The sequence below is a fragment of the Hemicordylus capensis genome, chromosome 14 (assembly GCF_027244095.1).
Source record: "Hemicordylus capensis ecotype Gifberg chromosome 14, rHemCap1.1.pri, whole genome shotgun sequence".
NCBI lineage: Eukaryota > Metazoa > Chordata > Lepidosauria > Squamata > Cordylidae > Hemicordylus > Hemicordylus capensis.
The window spans coordinates 6111439-6137807 of record NC_069670.1 but is presented as its reverse complement, the minus strand read 5'-3'; the positions used below and the strand labels follow the sequence as shown (position 1 = coordinate 6137807).

Genomic DNA, 26369 nt, shown 5'->3' with positions numbered 1-26369 from the left:
ACACATCGCTTGTCCATAACACACACACACATTCGGTCTTTCTACATTGTCTATATTGCATTGCATATTGTCGTCGGGTCAATGACTGAAATAAAGACTCCACTCCATTGTCGATGACATACGTTGTTTGCACATTGCATTTCCCCGAACTTCCTTATTCCTCCTCACTCAGGCATGGCTGACGCCTTCCTCGAGACCGCCAACCCGGCCTTCCGGACCCCGCCAAGCCCCCGAGCTTCAAGCGGCTACGTTTTCTCTGAAAAGCACGACGCAGCGTGCAAAATAAAATTCAAAAGCAAGCCTGAGAAATAACCCCCTTAAAAACAGGGGCACGCCAGCAAAAATAAAACCATTAGAAACCCTGAGCTGGCCCTCGAGCGCTAGGCCTCAGAGCGGCCTAGGAAATGCGGCCGGCTGAGGTAGAACCGGAGTCCCCCCCAAAGACCACAGCAGCCAGTTCCCCCTTTGGGATAACTGGCGAGGAGTGAGGCTCTCTTCCACCTGTCTGTAGTCACTTTCAGAAAGTGGGACTGCCGGAGGGGGGAAAGGGCAGGAGGGACGGCAAGAAAAAGGCCACTTTCAGGCAGCAACGGAAGACGCCCTGCTTGCACCCTTTTGTGGCTACAAACCCCCCTTTATTTCCTGGCAGGCCTTTGGAGCATTTATCTGCTGCGTGACGTGACGCTTTGGAGGAAGTTGCATGGGTTGCATTTCTGGCTCTCATGTGGCTGTTCATAGGAACTTAGGAAGCTGCCACATACTGAGTCAGACCCTTGGTCTATCTAGCTCAGTTTTGTCTTCACAGACTGGCAGCGGCTTCTCCAAGGTGGCAGGCAGGAGTCTCTCCTGGCCCTATCTTGGAGATGCTGCCATGGAGGGAACTGGGAACCGATGCGAAGCTAGTGCAAACGTGTCGCTCTCGCTAGGTCCACAAAGTCAGAAACGCGCTTTCCAAATGAGTATTCCGCAGGTACAACTCGGTTCTTGTTGTGAAATTTTGTCCTCCGTCCAGTATCTGTTGCAGGGAAGAATGTTCCTAAGGCCCTGTGTTGAAAGGGCTGGGCTTGAGGTAGCAAGCATGGATTGTACTCTTTGCTAAGCAGGGTCTGCCCTGGTTTGCATTTGGATGGGAGACCACATGTGTGGACTCTGTAAGATATTCCCCTTAGGAGATGGGGCCATTCTGGGAAGAGCATCTAGGTTCCCAGTTCCCTCCCTGGCAGCATCTCCAAGATAGGGCTGAGAGAGACTCCTGCCTGCAACCTTGGAGAAGCTGCTGCCAGGCTGTGCAGACTATACTGAGTTAGATGGAGCAATGGTCTGACACAGTATATGGCAGCATCCTTATTTGTTTATCTCTCTTTGTAAACTGCCCTGAGCCATTTTTGGAAGGGTGGTATAGAAATTGAATTAATAATAATAATTAATAATAATTAATAATAATTAATAATAATAATATGGGGAATGGCATCCACTGGGGGGCACCGGGGAAGATAACATCTGGCACTTTGCTTCAGGCTCCGCTATTATTATTATTGTTGTTATTATTATTATTATTTATTTTTTAAAATTCAATTTCTATACCGCCCTTCCAAAAATGGCTCAGGGTAATACCTTGGACTGCCCCCAAAGACCCACATTAAGCCATCCCCTCTACCAAGGTGTCTTCCTAGGTTTTTGCCCAAGGGACTTTGCCAGGCAAAGGGAACACACAGAAAGAAACCGGGAAAGGAACGAAGAAACCTCGTTTGCGTTCCTCCCCGTCTTCCACTTTCTTAGTTACTGATTAAACGGCAAAGAGTTTCAGCCAAGTGGGGTCTGTCTCCAGAGGCAGGTGCCGGGGTGTCTGGGTGGCAGGAAATCGGACCCAGCAAAAGATCTCCGCAATTTTTCGTGTTTGTATAACAGTAGTGGGTCCTCCTCAGAGAGAGCCAAAGGAAACAGGAGACCACTTCAGATGGTACCTGAAGAAGAGAAGAACAGCCTTGCTAGATCAAACCCAAGACCTATCTAGTCCAGTGCCCCATTTCCCACAGCGGCGCACCAGATGCCTCTGGGAAGCCCACAATCAGGATTTGAAGGCATGCCTTCTCTCCTGCTGTTGCTCCCCTGTAGCAGAGATTCAGAGGCATCTTGCCTCTGAGCCTGGAGGTAGCCTATAGCCATCAAGACTAGTAGCCAGTGATAGACCACCTGACCACCATGAATGTGTCTAACCCCATTTAAAACCTTCCAAGTGGCTGGCTGTCACCACATCCTGTGGCAGAGAGTTCCACAAGTTTAATTATGCACTCTGTGGAAAGGTGCTTCCTTATGCTGGTCTTGAATCCCCTAGCAATCCGTTTCTATGACCCCTGGTTCTAGTGTTGTGAGAGAGGGAGGGGAAATTATCTCTCTTTCAACACCATGGGTGGTTTTATAACCTCTAGCATGTCTCCCTGTAGTCAACTTTTTTTGCGAAACTAAAAAGCCCCAGATGCTTTTAGGAAGGTGCTTCGGGCCCCTAATTATCATCTCAGTTTCCCTCTTCTGCCCTTTCCCAGTTCTACAATATGATGTCCCCTGCTAACTGATCAAAAAGGCACCTTTTAAAAGTGGCGATTCTCTTTATTTAGCAGGAGGAGAGCAACTGGCCCTGTCCATCCCCAGCACAGCATCCCTCCAGTGGCTGTTGCTAGTGTCTATCTTCTCCCCCCCCCACCCACTTTTTTTAGTTATGGAGCTCTTTGGGGAAACTGAGCCATTTCATTTCATTTACATATATCTATGAAAACTGCTTTGGGAACTTTGGTTGAAAAGCAGTATACAAATATTTGTCGCATTCATATTCGAATGATGGGAGTTGTAGTCCCCAGTTTGGGAACCGGGGTGTGGGGAGGAGCAGATTTTAGCTCGCCTCTTCCTTCTGACACGTTCTGCCACTGGGGAAGGTTTCTTTCCGCTCTGTTAGAAACGTCTTTTATTAACCCGGGAAAAATCTGTGCATTGTAGAGGTACCCACATCATAAAGCTTCCTGCGGCTTTGATCTTACACTGAAAGGGCTTTTAACCTGCCGGGGTCAGATTGGTATCATGAAGTCGGAGGAATTGATGTCTCCAACCCTGACCTATTTAGAGGCACCAGTGGGGGCTGGCGTGGGTGGGGCCGTGATCAAGGCAGACCCAGAGACTCACTCCGGGCATGGCATGCTTCCAAGGCACAGAACACACACACATCCATGCAGGGAAGAGGCCAGTGTAGTGGTTAGAGCGCTGTGACAGAACTGGGGACAGCCGAGTTCAAATCTCTGCTCAAACAACAAAAAACCCCGACTTATGAGGACAATCGATAAAGACTCCGAAACGGATACATTCTGGGTTTCTGTCACGTATCGATCTCTGTATGTATTATGAATTATTTTGCGCCGTGTATTATGAATGCTATTTCGTTGGGGTATCACTTATTGCATTTCATGTTTGATATATTGTCATTTGGATTAGTAGTGTGGTGTAGCGGTTAGTAGAGCACTATTTATTTATTTATTTATTACATTTTATATCCCGCTTTTCCTTAGGCGGAGAGAGAAGTGACTGGCCCAGAGTCACCCAGCTAGTTTTCATGGCTGAATGGGGATTTGAACTCGGGTCTCCCCGGTCCTAGTCCAGCACTCTAACCACTACACCACACTGGCTCTCATTAGAGGAGACTCGAGTTCAAATCCCCGTTCAGTCACAAAATTCATTGGGTGACTCTGGGCCAGCCACGTCTCACTCTGCCTAACCTACCTCACAGGGTTGTTGTGAGGATAAAACATAACCATGCACACCGCTCTGGGCTCTTTGGAGGAAGAGCATAAGTGTAGTAAACAAACAAACAAACAAACAAAATAAAATAAAAAATAAGATGGTATAACGACAACAAAATATGCATAGTTCAAAATCCACAAATTCTCAAATATACATATTCCAAAATCCACAGGTTTTCTCAGATAAGTGTAGTTAGTAAATAAAAATAAATATAAGACGGTATAACGATGACAAAATATGCATATTCCAAAATCCACTTCATACTTTGTGTTTTGCCGTTGGATCTGTAGTGCGTGTTTCCAAATCCCTGTTCAGCCATGAAACTCACTGGGTAACCAGAGTGTGTACACCACTCTGGCCTCCTTGGAGGAAGAGCGGGATATAAATGCAAAAGCAAGTTAAAAAAATCACACAAGAGTCAGAAACAACATCCGGTTATACTGCTGGCTTTTGCTTAATTGTATTTTTATTCTAATTATAAGCCACCTTGGACACTGAGTGGAAAGGTGGAGGTAAAATTCCTGTGTCTCCCCTATGTGTCTCTACAGCTGTTCCAAATTTGGTTCAAATCAGTCCACTCGAGTTCGAATCCCCATCCAATCATGAAACTCACTGGGTGACTCTGGGCCAGTCATGTGGCTCTCAGCCTAACCTACCTCAAAGGGTTGTTGTGAGGATAAAACGAACCATGTACACTGCTCTGAGCTCCTCGGAGCAAGAGTGGGATAGAAGTGTAAAAATAACAAAATAAAATAAACTTAACAGGGACACGGACCACAGAGAGACAGACACACACATACACGCAAAGAAAGCTTGGAGATCACATAAGGTTACTCTTCCTTAAGGAAAGTGGGCTAAAAACAGGAAATTCCACCGCCTAAGGACCTGGTTTTTTGGGGGGGGGTTTAATTCAACAAACCCCTGGGACATGAATAACCAACCAAGTCCCCAACAGTTCTTCAGGATGGGGGGCTCAGTTTCCAGGCAGATCTGAAACCCCCCACCTCCCATTTCTTGCCTCCCCCAGGTAAGGGCTTCACCTTTGCTCACCTGCTCTGCTTCTCTCCCTGCCAGCGTCTTCCTTTGCAAGGTTGCGCTGTTGCTGCCGGCACAATCCAAGTTTTTTTTTTTTCTGGGATCACCCAAGATAGAAAGGGAAACAGGATGATCTCAGCTTCTTTCCTGTTGTCGCTTTTCCTCCTGGCAGGGTCAGCTGGTGAGGGCTTTCTCCCTCTCACCCTTATCTCTGCCGGATCAGCACTAAATGGCCCAGAAGGCCAGTAGACCGGGTGTGCTAAACCCACAGGCTGGCAGAGGTTCGATGAGAACCTCGTGGTACTCTGTCCTCAGTGGGAAGAAGCGAGTCTGGCCGGACAACTGGAGAACCAAGAAAGTTGGCAGTCAGAAGTCGGCTACTGAGCCCTCCCAAGTTGGCCTCCTCGACCTACGTGGCTTGGCCTCCCTTCAACACACTTCTCTCTCTCTCTCTCTCTCAAGTCCCTCCTCAAGGGCCACTTCTTGTGCAAGAGCTTTTCTCAACCACCGCAGGGAGTCCTGTCCCCAATTCGGAGAGTCAAGTCAGGTGGAGGAAGCCAGAGAAAGCAACACGGAATTTATTTTAGGCCATGCCCACTGGATTCCAACGTTGGCATGAAAATGTTAGCAAGTTTAAATCCTCCTCTTCCACATGCTGTAGCCCAGGGGTCCCCGACCTGTGGCGCTCCCCATGTTGCCGAACTACAATTCCCATCACACACCCCCACCACAATGTATTGTGTTATCCAACTGGGAGTAATGTATTATCCCGCTGGGAGAAATCATCAGGAGGTTTGGTGCAGGGTGTTAGCAATATGCTGATGACACCCAGATCTATTTCTCCATATCGACTTCATCTGGAAATGGCATAAATGCCTGCCTGGAGGCGGTAATGGGCTGGATGAGGGATAGCAAACCGAAGTCGAATCCAAACAAGGCGGAGGTACTGACAGTGGGGGGTTGGGACCCGAGAGATAGATATATTCATTCATTCATTCATTCTATTTCTATACTGCCCTTCCAAAAATGGCTCAGGGCAGTTAACACAGAGAAATAACAAACAAATAAGACGGAATAAGATGTCCCATAAGAAAGATGGTTTAGATCTGCCTGTTCTCGATGAGGTTATACTCCTCCTGAAAGATCAGGTACGCCACTTGGAAGTGCTCCTGGATTCAAAACTTTCTCTCTGGCTTCTCAGGTTGAGGTAGTGGCCAGGAAAACTTTTTTCTCCCTCTTCCACAACAGGGGAGAACCATGAAACTGCAGGCTGGGAATTTTAGGACTGACAAAAAGGAAGTAACTTTTCACGCAGTGCCTATGGAATTCTCTGCCACGGGATGTGGTGGTGGCCACTAGCTTGGATGGCCTTAAAGGGGGTTTAGATAAATTCATGGAGGACAGGTCTATCAACGGCTACTAGTTTGAGGGCTACAGGCCAGCCTCAGAGGCAAGATGCCTCCGAATCTCAGTTGCAGGGGAGCAACAGCAGGAGAGAGAGCATGCCCTCACCTCTTGCCTGTGGGCTCCCCAGAGGCATCTGGTGGGTCACTGTGTAAAACAGGATGCTGAACTAAATGGGCCTTGGGCCTGATCCAGCAGGGCTGTTCTTATGTGTAGAATATTATTTTTTAAAATATCCCTATCCCACTCCTCCAGTGCAATACTGCAATAATAAACCTACAGCTAGTTCCGGGGCCAGCCAGAGGATTTGAACTCAGGTCTCCCTGGACCTAGTCCAACACTAACTTTTTAAAACTCTCAATTTAAAACTCCCCAATGAAAACAGTATAGAATTAAAAACAAAATCGATAAAACATGGTATGAAAATGATAAAAATAAAATATTCATAAATAACCTGAACAACAACCACCCACGTTTTTTATAGGCTATTTTGCTGGGAAGAAGGCCATTCAGAAGACAAGCAGATAGGAACATAGGACGCTGCCATATACGGAGTCAAACTATTGGTCCATCTAGCTCAGTATTGTCTACACAGACTGGCAGCAGCTTCTCACTGCAGGCATGAATCTCTCTCAGCCCTCTCTGGAGATGCCAAGGAAGAAACCTAGGACTGCCTGCATGCAGATGGTCTTCCCAGAGCAGCCCCATGCCCCCAGGGTAATATCAGGCAGTAATCAGATATGGAGTCTCCCATCCAAATGCAAACCAGGGTGGACCCTGCTTAGCAATAGAGGACCATTCACTACCACAAGACCAGCTCTGCACTGCAGGAGGAGATGACAGGCAAAACCCAATGAATCATCATCATTTTTATTCCAGAGCGTTAAAAATAATATAAAAACAACAAATGCACTATGAAGTCAGAGGGAAGTGTGATCTCAGCACCAGGGGAGGGAAACAGGGAGGCACCTCTGAATGTTTCCCGGAGGAAGTGTTACCTTGGGAACTCCAGGACAATGTACACAACACAGCTGAACAGTCCCGCCCAGGGGCGGCTGGAAAAGTGAAGGAGGCCAAAAGGGAGGGAGGGAGCTGCACCCAGGCGTCTGCAGGTTTCACACACTTTCACTCTCTCCATGATAAAAGGTTTGTTTGGGGAAGGAGGGCAAGGCCTCCTTTCAGATCAGGAAATCTCGATTTAAGATTCTTGGAATCTCCAAGAAAAGGCAGATGAACTCCATCCAGCTAAGCCACGAGGTTTGCTAAGAAACTACAATTTACCTTTCCATTTCTGAGCGCCATTGTTCAGCTTTCAACTCTCCTTTCAGTTTCTAATAGTCAAGGGATACAACTATACAGAGAAGGTATCTGGGGTCTCTAATGACCCCCTGATGGGGTCTCAGAGACCCTGGCCCCTTGATCATGCCCGTTCTGTTCAAAACTTCTTGTAAACAGGATTGAAAAGCAGCACTGGATTGTTAACACCTCCTTATCTCAACTCTGCATCAAGCTGAAGTAGCTATTGTATTCTTAAACAGAGTTTTCACCACACTGGAGGTCATGTTGACCTCATTTTGGGTGTGCAACAACCCATTTTCTCCACATTCACTTGAAATTATCTGACTCCATTCCCTTTAAAGCGAAGCCCGCAAGCACAGAGTTGATTTCAGAGGCTGCACTGACTAGCTTTCATCCTGGGAAAGTGTAATTAAGAGAACAGAGAGCACCTCTGAGCACCTACAAAGTGCATTTTCCTCATTGCAAAGCAACACTGCCAGTCGGCTCCAACTTGCAGTTTCAGTGAGGTTTTCTTCTCAAGAAGTATATTATGGGACTGACTCTATGCAAGAACAGCCAGATTCAACTTCTAGAGTCCTCTAGAGACAGCATGTTATAGCAATTATTTATTTATTATTATTATTATTTCTTGTTTACACAGTCAGACAGGTGTTATTGACTGGTTTGTTTTATCCAGACATCGAGTCAAGAAGAAGAAGAAGAAGAAGAAGAAGAAGGACTCGATGTCTGGATAAAACAAACCAGTCAATAACACCTGTCTGACTGTGTAAACAAGAAATAATAATAATAATATATTTTTACATTTTCTATCCCGCTCTTCCTCCAAGGAGCCCAGAGCAGTGTACTGCATACTTAGGTTTCTCCTCACAACAACCCTGTGAAGTAGGTGAGGCTGAGAGAGAAGTGACTGGCCCAGAGTCACCCAGCAAAGTCACCCAGCACCCAATTACTAGACTAGGGATAGAGAGATGCAGGTTCGAATCCCCATTCGGCAGTGAAACTCACTGGGAGGTCTTTGGCCAGTTAGTCAATTTCAGCACAACCTACCTCAAAGGGTTGTTGTGAGGATAAAATGTAGCACAAGAGAGGGAACAAGAGCTCCTTGGAGAAATAAAAATGGAAAAATTCTCTCACCGAGACCTCTTCATTACGCAAAGATAAAATACCAAATGTTACCAGTTGCAACAAAACCAGTTTCAATGTAAAAACACCATCGTCAGTTGCAACTGTAGTTAGAGTGCTGGACTAGGACTAGAGAGATCTGAGTTCAAATTCCCATTCAGCCATGAAACCTGCTGGGTGGCTCTGGGCCAGTCACTTATCTCTCAACCTAACCTACCTCACAGGGTTGTTGTGAGGATAACCATAACCATGTCCACTATTCTGGGCTTCTCTTGGAGGAAGTCCGGGAAATAAATATAAAAATAGGTTTAAAAGTCCCTTCGAACACTAATTTTCTATGATCCATGTACGGCGGATGGGACCCGGAACCAGTCTTTGGTCTGACCCAGTTTTAAAGTCAAAGGCTACCCTGCTAAGCTTCAGCTGATGTGCAAGTTCTGAGAAAATGTTCCTTCGGTTCCAAGTATGTAAATAAACCAGCCGTTGAGCAAGACATCCAGTAAAGGACTGGCAGATTCAAGACCGTTCCAAGCTAAACTCATGATTCTTGCTCAGTTGTTTCTCATTTCTATCATGCCTTTGTGATCGCGAAATCTTCACGATAAGCCTAGTTTTCCCTTTTCCCTCCAGCAAGGACGTCGTCCGCCCAGCCTCCCTTCCCCTAGCCTTCAAACTGCTTGCAAAATCCAGTCTTGAGAGCGTTTCCAGGGACGGCCGGACATCAGATCTCTCTAAGCTGGGGTGGGCAAACTTGGCCAATGGCTTGTGGCTGGGGGAGATGGGATTTGTAGTCCAGCAACAGCTGGGGGGCCAAATTTGCCCAACCCTGCCCTATGCGGAGATTTTACTCAGGATTTATTTTTTACATTTAAATTCCGCTCTCCCTCCAAGAAGCCCTGAGCTGTGTACACGGTTGTGTTTATCCTCACAACAACCCTGTGAGGTAGGTTAGGCTGTGAGAGGCGCGACTGGCTCAGAGTCACCCAGTGAGCTGCACGGCCAAATGGGGATTTGAACTCGGGTCTCCCCAGTCCTAGTCCAGCACTCTAACCACTACACCACTCTGTCTCTAGTCTTCTAGTCCAGGGCTTCCCGACCTGTGGCCCTCCAGATGTTGCCTAACTACAACTCCCATCATCCCCAGCCAGCAGGGGGTGATGGGAGTTGTAGTTCAGCAACATCTGGAGGGCCACAGGTTGGCTTACAAGATTCCATTTTCAAAGGATGTGCACAAATTTCGCTCGAATTGATTAGAATTCTAATCGAACCTGAATCAATTCGAGTTCGAAACACTGGAATAGAGGGGAGCCCCACTGGCTCCCTAGGAAGCACAACTTGACTCTGAATTACCTTTCAAGATACACTCCACGCTTACAATCAGACTGACCTTTGGAGTAAGAATTATTCATCCACCAAGTTGCCACACCTCTCCACTTCTGGGCGAGTCACTAAGCCAGTTGTGCCTCGTGACTGGGAGAAGGCGAGCTCACACCAGTGACTCACGCCGAGATGCACCAGGCACTCTCCTCGGAAGGTGGGTAGATTTGCTGTGTGTCAGAATCAGGAGCGTTTGTTGATTTCTTTTACTACATTTCTATCCCGCTCTTCCTCCAAGGAGCCCAGAGCAGTGTATGTAGTTAGATTTATCCTCACAACCACCCTGTGAAGCAGGGTATATAGGAGGGACTGGCCCAGAGTAACCCATTGAGTTTCATGGCTGAAGGTGGATTTGAACTCAGGTCTCCCTGGTCATAGACACAGGAAGCTACCATAACCTCCGAGTACCTGTCAGACGGCATTCGCCCATATGAATCTCTGTTCACCATCTCATGGACCCGCCACTAACAGAGATCCGGTTGGTGGGGACTAGAGATGGGGCCTTTTCGGTGGTGGCCCCTCAGCTTTGGAGCACCTTCCATGAAGAGCTTCGCCATGCTCCCTCCCTCAGTGTTTTTAAAAATCATCTTAACACACACCTCTTTAAAGGAGGCTTTTTAACATTCCATCTTTTGTTGTATCTGGTAGGTTCTTTAGCTTTTCGTAATTTTCCGTTTTTCACTTTTGAAATAACTTTCAATTTGAACTGAATAATGATTGCGTTTTTTAAATCTGACTTTTAACTTGTTTGTTTGATTTGGTTAATTTTATTGGATCTTGTATCTATTTTATTGCTGTGAACTGCCCCAAGCAGTAGTGCACTGGAGGGGTGGGGTATATATATTTTAAATAAATAATAAATAAATATCATATACCGAGTCAAACCCTCGGTCCGTCTAGCTTAGTACTGTCTGCCCAGACTGGCAGAAGCTTCTCCAAGGTTGCAGGCAGGAATCTCTCCCAGCCCGATCTCAGAGATGCTGCCAGGGAGGGAATTTGGAACCTAGATGCTCTTCCCAGAGCAGATCCATCCCCTGAGGGGAATATCTTTGCACTATGTGCAGTTTACGAATATTCTTCAAGGGCAGCCCCATGTAGAGCACATTACAGTAGTCTAGCTGCAAAGTGAATAGAGCGTGGGTAACTGTGGCCAGATCTGCCTTCTCGAGAAAGGGACGCAGCTGACGCACTAGCTGAAGTCGTTCAAAGGAAGACCTGGCCACCACCACCTGATACACACACACACACACTATAATGTTTCATACAATGTGTTTATTGTTGCCTCTGAAGACGAGCATCTCACACTCAAAATGCATAGGGCAACACTGAATAAACTATTAAAAATCCATCAGCATCTTGCTTTTGGGAGGAGAGCTGGTCTTGAGGTAGCAAATGTGAATCTCCCCCTTTGCTAAGCAGGGTCTGCCCTGGTTGGCATTTGGATGGGAGACTACATGTACGCTCTGCAAGATATTCCCCTGAGGGGATGGGGTCACTCTGGGAAGAGCACCTGCATGTTGAAGGTCCCAGGAGGGGGAGAGAGAGAGAGAGAGAGAGAGACTCCTGCCTGCAAGCCTGGAGAAGCTGCTGCCAGTCTGGATAGACAATGCTGAGCTAGATGGACCAAGGGTCTGACTCAGTATAAGGCAGCTTCCTATGTTCCAATGAATTACCCACCCTCCCTTTCTTCAGTTTATGCCCGAATTCAACAAGCTGTTCCCCCTCCTTCCGCCTCGAGCACCTCTGCGCTTCCCAGCCGTATCTCTTTTTATTCCAACCGAAACTGGCAAACTAATACTCGAACCGGAGCCACACCAAATCTGATCCAACCCAGCCCCTCCCCCCCACCCCGCAACTCCGCCAAGACGCAGTGGGAGGCAGAGACACCCATGCGGCAGTCAAAGAGGGAAAGGGAAAGGGAAACGAGGGCAGGGTGGGATCAGAAAAGAGCTGGCCATAAAACTCTCACTTCTGCCGGAATGTAAATACTCTGATGGAGAGCAAAGGATGTGGAAAAGAAGGAAGAAGAAGAGGGTGGGAAAGGGAGGGATGGTGAGCAGGGTTGGGAAAGAGGCCGGGTGAAGATCAGCGCGGCGTGGGTCTCGTTAGACTTCCAAGTGGCCTGGACTTCGAATCATAGCGTTTCAGAGCAGGAAGGGACCTTGAAGGCCATCTAGTCCACCCCCCTGCTCAGTGCAAGATCGGCTGTAGCGTCCCTGACAACAGGCCCTCCAGCCTCTGTTCGAAAACCTCCAGTGATGGACAGCACACCACTTCATGTGGTGGGCTGTTCCACTGCCTATCCGCTCTCAGGAAAGTCCTCGGAATGTCTAGCCTAAATCCGCTTCCCTGCCATTTCAACCCACTGATTCTAGTCCCACCCTCAGGAGCAAAAGAGAACAAGCCTGCTCCTTCTTTATAGCCCTCTTCAGACACGGGCCCCCTTCGCACATATACAGGGAGGGGGATGTTTCCATCCACCCCACACACACACACACACACCGTTTGCACGCTCCCAGACGATCACAATCCAAGTCTGAGAGCCAGCAACGGGAGCGTAACTGGCTGTGCAGAAGCCACCTTCTACCGAGTCAGACCCTTGGTCCATCTAGCTCAGTATTGTCAACCCAGACTGGCAGCAGCTTCTCTAAGGTTGCAGGCAGGAGTCTCTCCCAGCCTTATCTGGGAGATGCTGCCAGGGAGAGAACTTGGAACCTTCTGCTCTTCCCAGAGTGGCCCCATCCCCTAAGGGGAATATCTTACAGTGTTCACGCATGTAGTCTCCCATTCAAATGCAAACCAGGGCAGGCCCTGCTTAGCAAATGAGACAATTCAGGCTTGCTACCCCAAGACCAGCTCTCCTCCTACAAGACCAGCTCTTCTCTTCCCCAGGTTCAACATACCCAATTCCTTCAATCATTCCTCGCCGGATTTGGTTTCCAGACCCCTCACCATCTTGTTCTCCTCCTCTGAACCCACTTGAGTTTCTCAACATCCTTCTTAAAAGGGCAGAGCCCCAGAATTGGACACAGTATTCAAGTGAAGTCTGACCACAGCAGAGCAGAGCCGAACCATGACTTCTCGCAACCTGGATGCTATGCTTTTGTTAATGTAGCTCAGGAGTGTATTCGCTGTTTTAGCTGCAGCATCACGCCACTGGCTCATCTTCAATTTCTTCTCCACTAAAGCCACCTAGATCCATTTCTCTCATCCTGTGCTTGTGCATTTGACTTTGCCTTCCCTGGCTGGATGCAGCTTGGCTCGCTTCCTTGGGCTATCTGTCGCTCCCTCCCGACGGTTTGGTGGTGCAATGGTTAGAGCATTGGGCGTGGTTGTGGAAAAACCAGGTTCAAATAATGATCTGACTGAAGTTTTGTGGATAGCATTTTTGCCAATCACAACCCCGCCCTCCGCCATGCCTACCTCACGGGGCTGTTGTGAGGCTACAACGTTGCCCTGACCTTCCCAATACAGATGGAGCTGCAATTGAGAAATCTCATCATAAGAGAAGCAAGGCAGGTCTCCTGCCCACCCCACAGCTCTGTGTGCTTCTGCACACTACCCGCTGCATCTTGGCCCCCTTTCCATTGGGTGCAGCATGCTTTAAAAATCCCCATCAACACACCAGCAAGATAAACGGAAGGCACTTATCTGTTAGGCAGATAACAGGAGAAAGGAATTTTCGGCATTCCCCCCCCGAAAATCTGTTTTCAGATTTCTGAAGCCGTTTATGCTAGCTCCCTGGGACCGCTACGCAAGCACCACACTCACTCCCACACGCACATTTTTGACGACACCTTCAAATTGACCCCGTGTGCAAATCTGTGCTCTGTGCTGAAAGATCTGCCCTATTACCTCCTTCCTTGGGGAGGAGAACTGATATTGTGGTAAGGTAAAGGTAAAGGTAAAGGGTGCCGTCGAGTCGGTGTCGACTCGTGGCATCCACAGAGCCCTGTGGTTGTCTTTGGTAGGATACAGGAGGGGTTGACCATTGCCTCCTCCCACGCAGTATGAGATGATGCCTTTCAGCACCTTCCTAGATCGCTGCTGCCCAATATAGGAGTTTCTGGGAATCATACCAGAAGGGATTTGAACCGGCAACCTCTGGCTTGCTAGTCAAGTCTTTTCCCACGGTGCCATAAGCAGAAATTGTCCCCTTTGCTAAATAGGGTCCATCCTGGTCTGCATTTGAATGGGAGACTACATGTGTGAGCACTGCAAGAGATTCCCCTGAGGGGATGGGGCCGCTCTGGGAAGAGCACTTGCCTGTTTGCATGCAGAAGGTCCCAAGTTCCCTCCCCGGCAGCATCTCCCAGCTAGGGCTGAGAGAGATTCCTGCCTGCAGCCTTGGAGAAGCCGTTGCCAGTCTGGGTAGACAATACTGAGCAAGATGGACCAAGGGTCTGACTCAGTATACGGCAGCTTCCTATGTCCCCATCATCCAGTAGTTGGACTACAACTCCAATCATCCCCAGCCAAATGCTGCCATGGATGATGGGAGCTGTAGTCCAACCATCACTGGAGAACCTCCACATAGCCACTCCTGATCTAGAGATTCCTCACGAGCCAACCATTTTGCCCATGAGCAAGGAAACAAGGTCCAGAATTCAGACAAAATTAGGAGGAGAAGTGCTACATGGACCCAGGAGCAAAGTCTACGGCTGCTGGGAATTTGAATCAAACGGATTTGCATTGCGGGGGGGGGGGGGAGAAGTCTGTTCCTCCTCATTCAAACGACCCTGAACTGCAAAATCAAACCATTCAGCAGAAGAGACATAATAAACCTGGGGATACTTTTGAGGGAAGGAAAGTATATCATCCAGAGATATATAGTTTACATTTACAGAACACAGAAAGTTGCCATGTACTGAGTCAGACCCTTGGTTCGTCTAGCTCCGTATTGTCTTCACAGACTGGCAGCGGCGTCTCCAAGGTTGCAGGCAGGAGTCTCTCTCAGCCCTCTCTTGGAGATGCTGCCAGGGAGGGATCTGGGAACCTAGATGCGCTTCCCAGAGCGGCCCCATCCCCTAAGGGGAATCTCTTGCAGTGCTCACACGTGAAGTATCCCATTCAAATGCAAACCAGGGCAGACTCTGCTTAGCAAAGGGGACAATCCATGCTTGCGACCACAAGACCAGTTGTCATCTGCCTCCGATGGAGGTATATCAACTGCTCGAGATCTCTTCAGCATGAAAGCACAGCTAATCCGTGTGAAGAAGATCCTGCACATGCCGCTTTTGCTTGATAAGTATCTGTCAGGATCCAACTCCGGTCCCAAGTCCAGCTTTCTTTGCAAGAGACCCAGCCGCTAGTGAGCCACCAGAAACTAACCAGTAGCTCATACTCTACCTATCTCAGTTTCACGCTTATTTGTCTTTTGCCAGACCTGCTTGCATTCTTGAAGCAGGAGTGTGCATGCTTTTGAGTTGCACAGAACACTTTATGCATGCTGTCCATCTTGAAAGCTTGCATCCTCCCACATCCGCCTAAATTGCTCCAATAAAAGAAGCATCACACGGAGACTGTCTCTTCTACCGTTTGACACCGATAAAAGCACCTCTGTCTATTCAGTGACCATTTCCGCATAGGTTCAGCCAGCAGAGAGTCTTGTCAAAAAACAACACCACCTGTTTATGAATCAGCACCTACTGAAATTAAAGCGGACAAGCTTCCAGGCCACACAGAACTCTTCAACAAGCAGAATGGAAAAATTGCTAACAAGCATCCCAGTCATGCAGAACTCTTCAACAGGGAAAGTGCAAGGAAAATAGCTAATAGGAAGAGGTACCAAGAGAGATTTGCATGGATATTCTGTTTCATGTTAGCCAAACTGCTCCTGTGATCAACCCAATGAGAGAAAAGAAGGGAGTGTACAGAGACTGAACAACATTCCAACCATTATCTCCAGGGGAGCGAACACCGTTTTTCCTGCTGCCTTGACAGAAAGCAAAGCTCATCCTCCTCCCCAAGACTAGTTATAAACCTTCCATATGCAATGTGGCTTTTATTTACAGTTATTGATTCCCAACAGCCACACAAAACTCCTTTAAAGGGAATCATCTCCTAAATCATCTCCTAATTCTCTTCCGAGGAGTGGTACCCCTCTTCTGACCTAATTAGGCGCAGCCACTCAGTGGGGAGAGGAAAGGCACTCTGCACATGCTCAAGAGACTCCCCAGTTATGACTGTATACACCACAGAAATAAGCCTTGGGAGTGTGACAGGGCTAGAAACAAAAAAAGGGCCCCAAGGTACAATAAAGCTTACAGGCAGTATAACTCATCAAGACAGCACCTCTGAGCATGGACAGAGTCCCTTCCTCCCCCCACCACCACAACCTCACCAACAAAGGCAGCCCAACCTTGTAGTGGTTAGAGTGCTGGACAAGGACCAGGGAGACCCGAGTTCAAATCCCCATTCAGACGTGATACTAGCTGGGTGACTCTGGGCCAGTCACCTCTCTGTCAGCCTCACCTACTTCACAGGGTTGTTGTGAGGAGAAACTTAACTATGGACACCTCTCTGGGCCCTTTGGAGGAAGAGCGGGATATAAATGTAAAACAAACAACCACCACCACAACAGTAATAATCATCATAAAATGAATAAAAGCTAAGACCTTGCCCCAGGGCAAACCCCCCCAGCGATGCCAATAATCAAGACGACGGTGCCTCTGAGCGCAGACAGAGTCCTCCTCCCCCCCCCCCCCCGCAGCCCAGAACGGACATCCTTCTCGGTCAACCGCTGCAGGCTTCCAGACCGGTCTGGCGACCCCTCAGCAGCCTTCCTCCAGGGCTGGATGCGGGCCGACAGCCACCCGGCGCAGAGCACAACCTCGACGCGTCCGGAGAGGAGAGGAGCAGGAGGGCGCAGCACTGACCTGCCTTCGGCACAGCGACGCAGCCCAGCCCGACTCCTCCGGCGAGCCCCCTCCGTGGCCCCTCTTCTCTGGGGCTGGGAAGCCACCCAGGCCGGTCCTACATCAGGAAATATCCGCGGAGGCGCCTTTGCCAACTTGCGAGCTCCTTTGCCTTCTCTCTTCTCGGCAGTGCTGACAGCCAGAGCAGAGAACCAGGACCCGCCTTCAGCTCCTGCGCCGAGGCATTAACCCTTCCGCCTTCTGCCCAGCGGCAGCTGCTGGTAGTTTGCACAGCTCGTCCCACACACCTGGGGCAGCTCAGCACACACACACAGTGTTGATTTCTCACCCCTGCCCCATTCTCGGGGGTATCACTACACACTGGGGCTCCTTCCTTGCAGGCCTGGCTCCACCAACCCAGAGAAAGGTGAGTCCCCGGGAAAGGAGAGAGGTCCTCTGAGCATGGGAGAAGCGCCCAGAGAGCTCAGAGGGAGGAGAGCGAGTCTGAGGAAGCTGCCATATACGGAGTCAGACCCTTGGTCCATCTAGCTCAGGATGGTCTTCACAGACTTGGGGGGGGGGCAGCAAAAGGGACAGTTCATGCTCGCTGCCGCAAGACCAGCTCTCCTCACTCTTGTCCCCTTGGCTAAGTAGGGTCTGCCCTGGATTGCATTTGAATGGGAAACTACATGTGTGAGCACTGGGAGATATTCCCCGGAGGGGGTGGAGCCGCTCTGGGAGTGAGAAAGATCCAAGCAGCTGCATAAATATAGAGATATGGCAATATAAAGTGCCTTTGAGCATGTGCAGATAGCTTTTTGTTTGTTAAAGCAACCAACTTTTTAAAAAATGGCTTGTCTCTGAACATACACAGAGTGCTGCTTCTGAATGGTTACCCCTTAATGTAGGTGTATGTATTTCTAAATATGTCACCCTGAAAAGAGACAGCCGTTCTCTTCTTCGGCTCTCTGCTCAAATATTGCATGGGCTGACCTTACAAGGAAACGGATTTAAGCTCAGTATGAGGGATGTAGGAAGCTGCCATATACTGAGTCAAATATGAGGTCCATCTGGCTCAGGGTTGTCTTCACAGACTGGCAGCGGCTTCTCCACGGTTGCAGGCAGGAATCTCTCTCAGCCCTCTCTTGGAGATGCTGCCAGGGAGGGAACTTGAAGCCTAGATGCTCTTCCCAGAGTGGATCCATCCCGAGGGGAATCTCTTCCAGTGCTCATACATCAAGTCTCCCATTCACATGCAACCAGGGTGTACCCTGCTTAGCTAAGGGGACCAGTCATGCTTGCTACCACATGACCACCTCTCTTAGGAAGAATCTCTTAAGAGCTGTTGCACAGTGGAACCGCCTGCCTCATGCAGTGGCGGGCTCTCCTCCACTTGGAGGCTTCATGCAAGCTGCGTGGCCGTCAGACAAGGATGCCATAGCAGATCCCTGCACCGAATAGGGGGTTGGTCTAGATGACCTCTGAGGTCCCTTCCAGCTCTACAATTCCACGGCCACCCCAGATACATACCCAGAGGCATGCTTGTTCTCCTTTCACACGTTCTAGAAATGAACAAACAAGTTCTGCCGTGTGTGTGCGTGAGAGAGAGAGAGAGAGAGAGAGAGAGAGAGAGATGATCCATGCAAGGTAATCCATGCAATTTCACTGGCTACGAGGAAGTTTTCCTGGGGACAGATAAGGCGGAAAGCAAACAAGGTGTGATCGCAAAGGTGAGGCAGGCCACCGGGCCGGATTGGGGCAGCTGCACGCGTCACTCTGAACTCTCCCCTTGTGCACACAGGCGCACGCCAACTTGCACGCAAAGACTGCTGTGTCAAGTGGGGGAACACGGGTTCGAATTTCCAGCTTAGGTCCCCAGAAGCTGTGGGGCTACCACTGAGCCACGAAAGAATCCACCACAATATCGCGGCCTAAAAGATAATGCTTTAAAAGTATGCCGGGCTCTGTTCTGAATCTGAGCTCGAGATGGATACTGACCGTCTCTGAAATAGGCATTGTGGAGACCAATATTTTAACCGAGATTCTGTATTAAATACTTCCTTCTTTACGTGGATTTTCTATGGTGGCCTATATGTCTCCCAACACTTACGGGCTGCAAAGACTTTTAAGACCCACGCGTAATTTTAAAAGCATACTCTTTTGAGCCACTCTATTGTGGTGAGTGTTTAGTGTTGTTTGTTTCATTTGTGTACCTGGTTGAACTCTTTTTAGATTTGCATTTTGTTGTGTGGGAGCATAACACCCATCATCCCCTGCCGCAGTGGCCAACAGTCAGGGATAATGGGCGTCGTAGTCCAACAGCAACTGGAATTGTGCAGCCCTGCTTAAAACACAATGTGTGTGTGTGTGTGTGTGTGTAATGTTTATATCCTGCTCTTCCCCCAAGGAGTCCAGAACGGTGTCGATGGTTATGGTTATCCTCACACAACAACCCTGCGAGGTAGGTGAGGCTGAGAGAGAAATGACTGGCCCAGAGTTTCATGGCTGAAGCGGGGTTATTCGACAGGCTGAATTTTTAATTCATCAGAATAAGAGTAGCCCGTCAGGATCCCCTAGGATCCCTTCGTGTGGACGGTAAGTTTGATTGATATTGGACCACAAATACATACATTATTGGGCTTTGGACACACAGACGATCTCTTATGCCTGCCTTCCTTAGAAAAGCTGTTTTAAAAGTCCTATATCAGAAACCATTGGGAAGCCAACAGCTCTCCCTCGTGGCCAAGAGCAGACAATGCAGCCCCTGTGTCATTTTTATACATTCGGATCCGGGACGACATCATAGGAACATCGGAGCTGCCATATGAGTCAGGCATTTGACCCACCTAGCTCAGTATTGTCTACCCAGACTGGCAGCAGCTTCTCCAAGGTTACAGGCAGGAGTTTCTCTCAGCCCTATCATGGAGATGCTGCCAGGGAGGGAACGGGGAACCTTCTGCAGGCAAGCAGACAGATGCTCTTCCCAGAGCGGCCCCATCCCCTGAGGGGAACATCTTCCACTGCTCACACATGTTGTCTCCCATTCAAATACAAACCAGGGTGGATCCTGCTTAGCCAAGGGGCCCATTCATGCTACCACAAGACCAGCTCTCCTCCCATTGATTGATTAAGTGCCGTCAATTCGGTCTCGACTCTTAGCAACCACTTAAATAGATTCTCTCCAGGATGATCTGTCTTCCACTTGGCCTTGAAGGTCTCTGGGTGGTGCATTCATGGCTGTTGTCATCTTCCTCCCATAAATACACCAAGTAAAACCAATAAGGCACCAAGTACAACAGGAAAAAATAAAAATAAAAAATGGCCAAGCCCAACTGTATTGAAAAATGAAAAGCATTTTAGAAGCTGTTGTTGAAAACAAAGTTGAAAAAAACGTAATATTCTCGCACTTCTTTCAATGTCATATTTATTTTCCCTACGTGGTTGGGTTTACTGAGGGGAAGTGCTCCGAACCCTTCCCGCACGAATCACACAGTAGTCAACTGTACAGACTGATCCCCCCCGCCCTCAAAGGCCATGCTCCAACACACAGAACAACACTGTGAGGAATCGTCAGCGAAGAGTGGAGAGCAATTCATAGGGAGCTGCTGGATACGGAGTCAGACCCCTGGCCCAACTAGCTCAGTATTATCTACTCTGACTGGTGTCAGCAGCTCTCCAAGGTTTTAGGCAAGAGCCTTTTTCGGCTGTACCTGGATGTCCTAAATCAGGAGTTCTCAATCTTGGGTCCGCAATAACCAAGAGTGACCCACCAGATGCCCCTGAGAAGCCCACAGGCAAGAAGTGAGGGCATGCCCTCTCTCCTGCTGTTACTCCCCTGCAACTGGTATTTGCAGGCATCTTGTCTCTCAGGCTGGAGGTGGCCTGTAGCCACCAGACGAATAGCCACCGATAGACCCATCCTCCTTGAATTGGTCTCAGCGCCTCTAAAATGAGAGCCAGCGTGGTGTAGTGGTTAGAGTGCCGGACTAGGACCGGGGAGACCCGAGTTCAAATCCCCCTTCAGCCATGATACTAGCTGGGTGACTCTGGGCAAGTCACTTCTCTCTCAGCCTAGCCTACTTCACAGGGTTGTTGTGAGGAGAAACTTAAGTATGTAGTACACCACTCTGGGCTCCTTGGAGGAAGAGCGGGACATAAAATGTAAAAAATAAAATATAAATAAATAAAATAAAATAAAAACCATTCAGACTGGTGGCTGTCACCACACCCCATGGCAGAGATTTCCATAGATTATGCACTGTATGAAAAAGTACTTCATTTTTTGCATCCTAAATTTCTTGGCCTTCATTCAGTTTCATGGGATGATCCTTTGTTCTAGTGTGAGAGAGGGAGAAACATTTCTCTCTGTCCACTCTCTCTACTCCATGCATAATTTTATGGCTGTGAGAGACTCCAGCCCGCAGCCTTGGAGAAGCCGCTGCCAGTCTGGGTTGACAATACTGAGCTAGCTGGACCAAGGGTCTGACTCAGTAGATGGCAGCTTCCTATGTATGTTCCTATGTCTAGTCACCTCTTTTCCAAACGTAAAAGCCCCAGATGCCGTAGTCTAGCCTGATAAGGAAGGTGCTCTAGGCCCTGATCATCTGGGTTGCGTTTTTCTCCACCTTTTCCAATTCTACCTCTTAAGATACAGTGACCAAAACTGCAACCAGTACTGCAAATGTGGCTGCAACACAGATTTCCAACCCCCTGCTCAGAGCAGGAAATGCACAAAATTAGAGTCTCCCCTTCCTCTGGATGTTTTCAAGAAAAATCTGAAAACATACCTGTTGAATCAGGCTTTGAATTGATAGTTTTAAAGTTTAAAGCTTTTAGAGGGTTTATCTCTGTCTGAAATTGTTTTCCTTGTGTCAATGTCTTAATGACTGTGGTGCCTTAAATGGTAAACCGCTCAGAGGTTTGTCTATGGGGCAGCACAGAAATGGACCAAATAAAATAAAATAGGCAACCTCCAGAGAAAGAAAGCCCATCAGACGGTGCCTTTTGTCAGGAAATTCTTCCTGATGTCTAGCCTTAAGAACATAAGAACAGCCCTGCTGGATCAGGCCCAAGAAGGGCTCTCTAGTCCAGCATCCCGTTTCCCACAGTGGCCCACCAGATGCCTCTGAGAAGACCACAGGCAAGCGACGAAGCCATGCCCTCTATATATGACAAATATTTATACACTGCATTTCAACCAAAGTTCCCAAAGCGGTTTACATAGATATAAATCAATACGATGGCTCCCTGTCCCCAAAGGGCTCACAATCTAAAAAAGAAACATGAGACAGCCACCAGCAACAGCCACTGGAGGGATGCTGTGCTGGGGATGGATACAGCCAGTTGCTCTCCCCCTGCTCAGTCAAGAGGATCGCTTTTTAAAAGTGCCTCTCTCCTGCCGTTGACTCCCCTGCAGCTGGCATTTTGCGGCATTTCGCATCCCGATTAGTAGCCATTGACAGCCGCCCTGTCCTCCCTGAATTTGTCTAAGCCCCTCTTCAAGCCACCCTGGCGGCCGGCCGTCACCACATCCTGTGGCAGGGAATTCCACAGATCGTGAAAAACTCACCTGTCTGGTGGCTGAGGTCATGCCTGCCTGCTGGAGATCCGCTTCCCACCCAGGTCACAAGAAAGCTGCCCAGAAGTCCTTCCTTGGTGGCGGAGTTTCTTGCTTCAAAAGGGCACGATCGGGCCCTGAGTGTTTGAAAACTTTGCCTGGGAGGTCAAACTAAGCACCCTTCCCGGGGGGGGAAAAGACCCAGGAAAGCCGTCCCCACTAGCAAGGCCTGCCCGTGGCTTCTTGCTCTCTGGCAGAGCCTGGCTTCCCGTCCTTTCATGCGGCTGGCGGCCGGGCTGAGGGGGTGAAGAATCCCCCAAAGCACTGCGGCAACAAAAGCCGCAGTGTTTGCTCCCAGCTAAGCCTACGAGGGCTGTTTTTGCCGACACGACAGAATTCCCAGAGAACAAGGGCCCGGTGGCGTGGCGTGGCGTGGCGTGCTCTTCAACCGGCCCCATTGAAGAGGGCTAAACAAACGAGGGGGAGAAAAGGCCCAGAAGCACAAGCAGAGGAGGCCACTGGCTCTAGATCCCTCCTTCCTAAAGAGGTTCTTTTTTTTTAAAAGTTTCTAGCCCTCAGGAGTCTTGCTTGAAGGTGTATTTTAATTAATTAATTAATTAATTATTATAAAAGTGCACAGCTGGGGTTCCCAACCTCGGTTCCCCAGATGCCTTTGGACTACAATTCCCATCATCCCCAGGCACAAGGATCAGGCCCAAGGCCTATTCAAGCCCAGCCTCCTGTTTCCCACAGTGGCCCACCAGATGCCCCTGAGAAGCCCACAGGCAAGAGGTGAGGGCAGGCCCTCTCTCCTGCGGTTGCTCCCCTGCTGCAGGTATTCAGAGGCATCGTGCCTCTGAGGCTGGAGGTGGCCCATAGACACCAGACTAGTAGCCACGGATAGACCTTCTCCTCCATGAATTGGTCTAAGCCTCTTTTAAAGCCATCCAAGCTAGTGGCCATCAGCACATCCCAAGGCAACCTTGGGTCCCCAGATGGTGCAGGATGATGCCCCATCATCCCATTAGAAGATGTGGCTGTAGTTCAGTGGTAGGAGATCTCCTTTGCATCCAGACGGTCCCAGGTTCCCTCCCTGGCAGCATCTCCAGATTGGCCTGAGAGCGACTCCTGCCTGCAACCTTGTAGAAGCTGCTGCCAGTCTGTGAAGACAATACTGAGCTAGATAGACCAAGGGTCTGACTCAGTAAAAAGCTGCTGCCAGTGGATTGCTCTTCACCAACCATTCTCGGCACTGACTGTACCAAGTAATTGAAACAAGACTGGACCAAAGATCTGACTCAGTGTATGGCAACTTCCTATGGTTCCTTCCAAATGGCCAGGGGGGTGCGTCGAATTTCCGAATGGAAATCTCTCTCCCTCCCTCCCTTGTTTCCTCCTCTAATTCACAGGAGGACGGCCTCCTTCTTCTCAAGGGGCTTTTCTCCCCCCCCCCACAACCCCCCCTTCGCAGACCCCTGCCCACTCTCCTTTTAGAGAGAGAGATCCCTCTCCTCTCCAGTCAAGGACATCTTCCGACCAGTAACAGTTGCATTCCAAAGGACCGTAACCATCACCGGCTCCTCCTGATACACTTGGCTGGCCCAGAGTCACCCAGTGAGTTGAGCTCGGCAGACCATTTTTCATCCCAATATTTCGCTTCTGATGGAAATGGCTGACATCCTAATGCGGGGTGCATGCTTTTGACCTCAGCACCCAGGCAGTGTTAAGCCGGGGTAGTACTAAACCCGAGCAGAAATGGATTGATTGTTTGCATTTCTTCTATACCACCTGATCTGAAATGCTTCCAGAGCTCAGTAAAGTGTCTGGGGAGGCAGCTGAGGGTTTCCTCTGTTGGTTTCCCCCAGGGGTCCCTCTGCCCCCCTCTTTCCTCCTGGTCCCAAGGAGGATTTGCACGGATGGAGAGACCTGCCTTTAGGAAGGTGGGTCTGCAGCAGGGCTCCCCAACCCAGCCGCTGCTGGACTACAACTCCCATCAGCCACAGACAATGGTACCAGGGGGTGATGGGAGTTGTCGTTTGGCCCCCTCTGGAGCCCTCCAGGTTGGGCAGCCCTGGTCTGCAGGCTGGCTTGGAGGAGACCTCCCCACCCCACCCCACACCCCAAGTTATAGGATCTAAGGTCTGGGTGTGATGATTAGCAACTCTCTATTAATTAATAAAGGCCCTTTAATTAGCAGAGAGAGCTCCTTCAGGCAGCCAGCAGCAGCTTCTGAAAGTGCAGCCACAAGGCTGGGCAGCACAGACACACCACGCCCCGTCTTGCCTCAGTGGCTGCCAGCGGGGCTGAGCAATGTCTCCACAGTGCTGGGCACAGCTGGCAGCTTCCCCGCGTGGCATCTTCTCGCTGGTTTCCCAGCCCTCCGCCCTCTCTGGCCAGGCAGTGGAGGAACAGCCCTCGCGGCCTCCTCCCCTCCTTCCCAGCGGCTACCTGGCCTTTGGGGCCAGGCTGGGTCCACCCCAACAGCCCTTCCCACTTGTCCAAACTGACCCCCCCCAAAAAAAACCCCAATCCTCAGTAGTGTGGAGAGGCTTGTCGGCGTCGGGTGGGGACGATCCACACACTTCTAGTTTCTTTCTAACCAGAAATTTTACTTCTAAGGGGAAATTGGGTCAATGCAAAACCTTTCTTTTAAAGGGGGGGGAACCCCACAAACTCCCAGCAGTTACTTATGGAGCACTTCAGGGGAAAGATCAAACAGTTGACTTAGAACCGATTACAATTGAACGCCTGAGAAAGCAACAACAGCCACCAGTATTTATAAACCGCTTTTCCACAAACGTTTCCCAAGCGAAATAACAACAACAAACAAGCAGGGCGTTTTGTTTTGTCTTGAAACGGGCCTGGTGTGGAAGAGCTCAATGCCACGGCCCAGCTCCCTCCCTCCAGGGGTTTAGAAAACTTCTTCAGACACTCCTTTTTGAGGAGGCTTTTTGAGATCATTATTATTTGGGGTTCTTTAGCTTTTTGTCATTTTCAGTTAATTTAATAGTTAATAGTTATAATAATAGTTAATTTCATTACTTTTATTGTATCTGTGTATCTTATTGTTGTAAGCTGCCCCGAGCAGTAATGCACTGGAGGGGAGGGGTATAAATATTTTAAATAAATAAATACCTCAATTTCAGGGTCTGGGGACTTCTAAAGTTTTTTTTTTAACAACATAAAACACATCTCAAGCCTTCTTGGGTTACATGTCTACCCCATTACAGTGTTGTTATAGACAGGGCTGCAGAAATCCACTAGTCTACTAGTCTGTGACGGGTGGAAAAGGGCCTGGTGAGTAATGCACCAACATCGCTTGACGGGTACCATGTTTTGCCAGGCGGATAAACCGAGCCAACCTTTCTTCCCCCCTGGTTCCAGAAGGGCCTGAAAGCTGACTTAAGGAACTGAAGTCAAACCCAAAGTACAGACATCAAAAATGGAGGAGTTTCCCAACAGGGCGCCCAGTAGACGAGATGGAATCCTGATTGCAAACTCCCCCCCACCCCACGGCCCGCCTGCGAGATGGGTTGCTGCTGGCTGGAGACCCTGGAAGGGCACAAGAAGGGCTCTGCCTGCCCCCGGGACTCAGTAACCCAGAGCAGGTCGGCTTCGTGGTTCTTCTGCAATCACCTGGGTGCTGCCCATTGAGGGGGGAACGCCTTTCCCGTCTCAGGCTCTGACCGGTCTTCTCTCTTTGTTCCAGCAGGAACATCCCGAAAGCTCCAACATGGACCTGAAGCGCCACAATTGACATTCAGCACATAGGGAGGCGACGCTTAAGATATTCTCCTACAACATTAGAGGTTTGTGGGCACCAATAAAACCAAGGAGAGTACTTAAAGCTAGAGAAAATCCAGTGATTACAGCTTTGTAGGAAACTTGTGGCTGGGGAAATAATAAAAAGGACGTATTTTATCATCCCCAAG

General features: G+C 49.1%; 1 protein-coding gene across 4 annotated transcripts in view; it reads right to left on the bottom strand.

Annotated features, from left to right (window-relative positions):
* ARHGEF2 (Rho/Rac guanine nucleotide exchange factor 2) overlaps positions 1 to 17115 on the bottom strand; it is a 126881-nt gene extending 109766 nt beyond the window's left edge. The window contains exon 1 of one of the 4 annotated variants that reach the window (XR_008312262.1): positions 123 to 642. Coding sequence is in view for 1 of the 4 variants with exons in the window: in XM_053278423.1 (XP_053134398.1) it covers positions 123 to 135 (13 nt within the window). In the remaining 3 variants the exon portion in view is untranslated. Of the gene's footprint in view, positions 1 to 122; positions 643 to 1743; positions 1763 to 16901 lie in introns of those variants that run through there. The other 3 variants (XM_053278424.1, XM_053278425.1, XM_053278423.1) reach the window with 3 other exon arrangements.
* Between the last annotated feature and the right edge of the window lie 9254 nt (positions 17116 to 26369).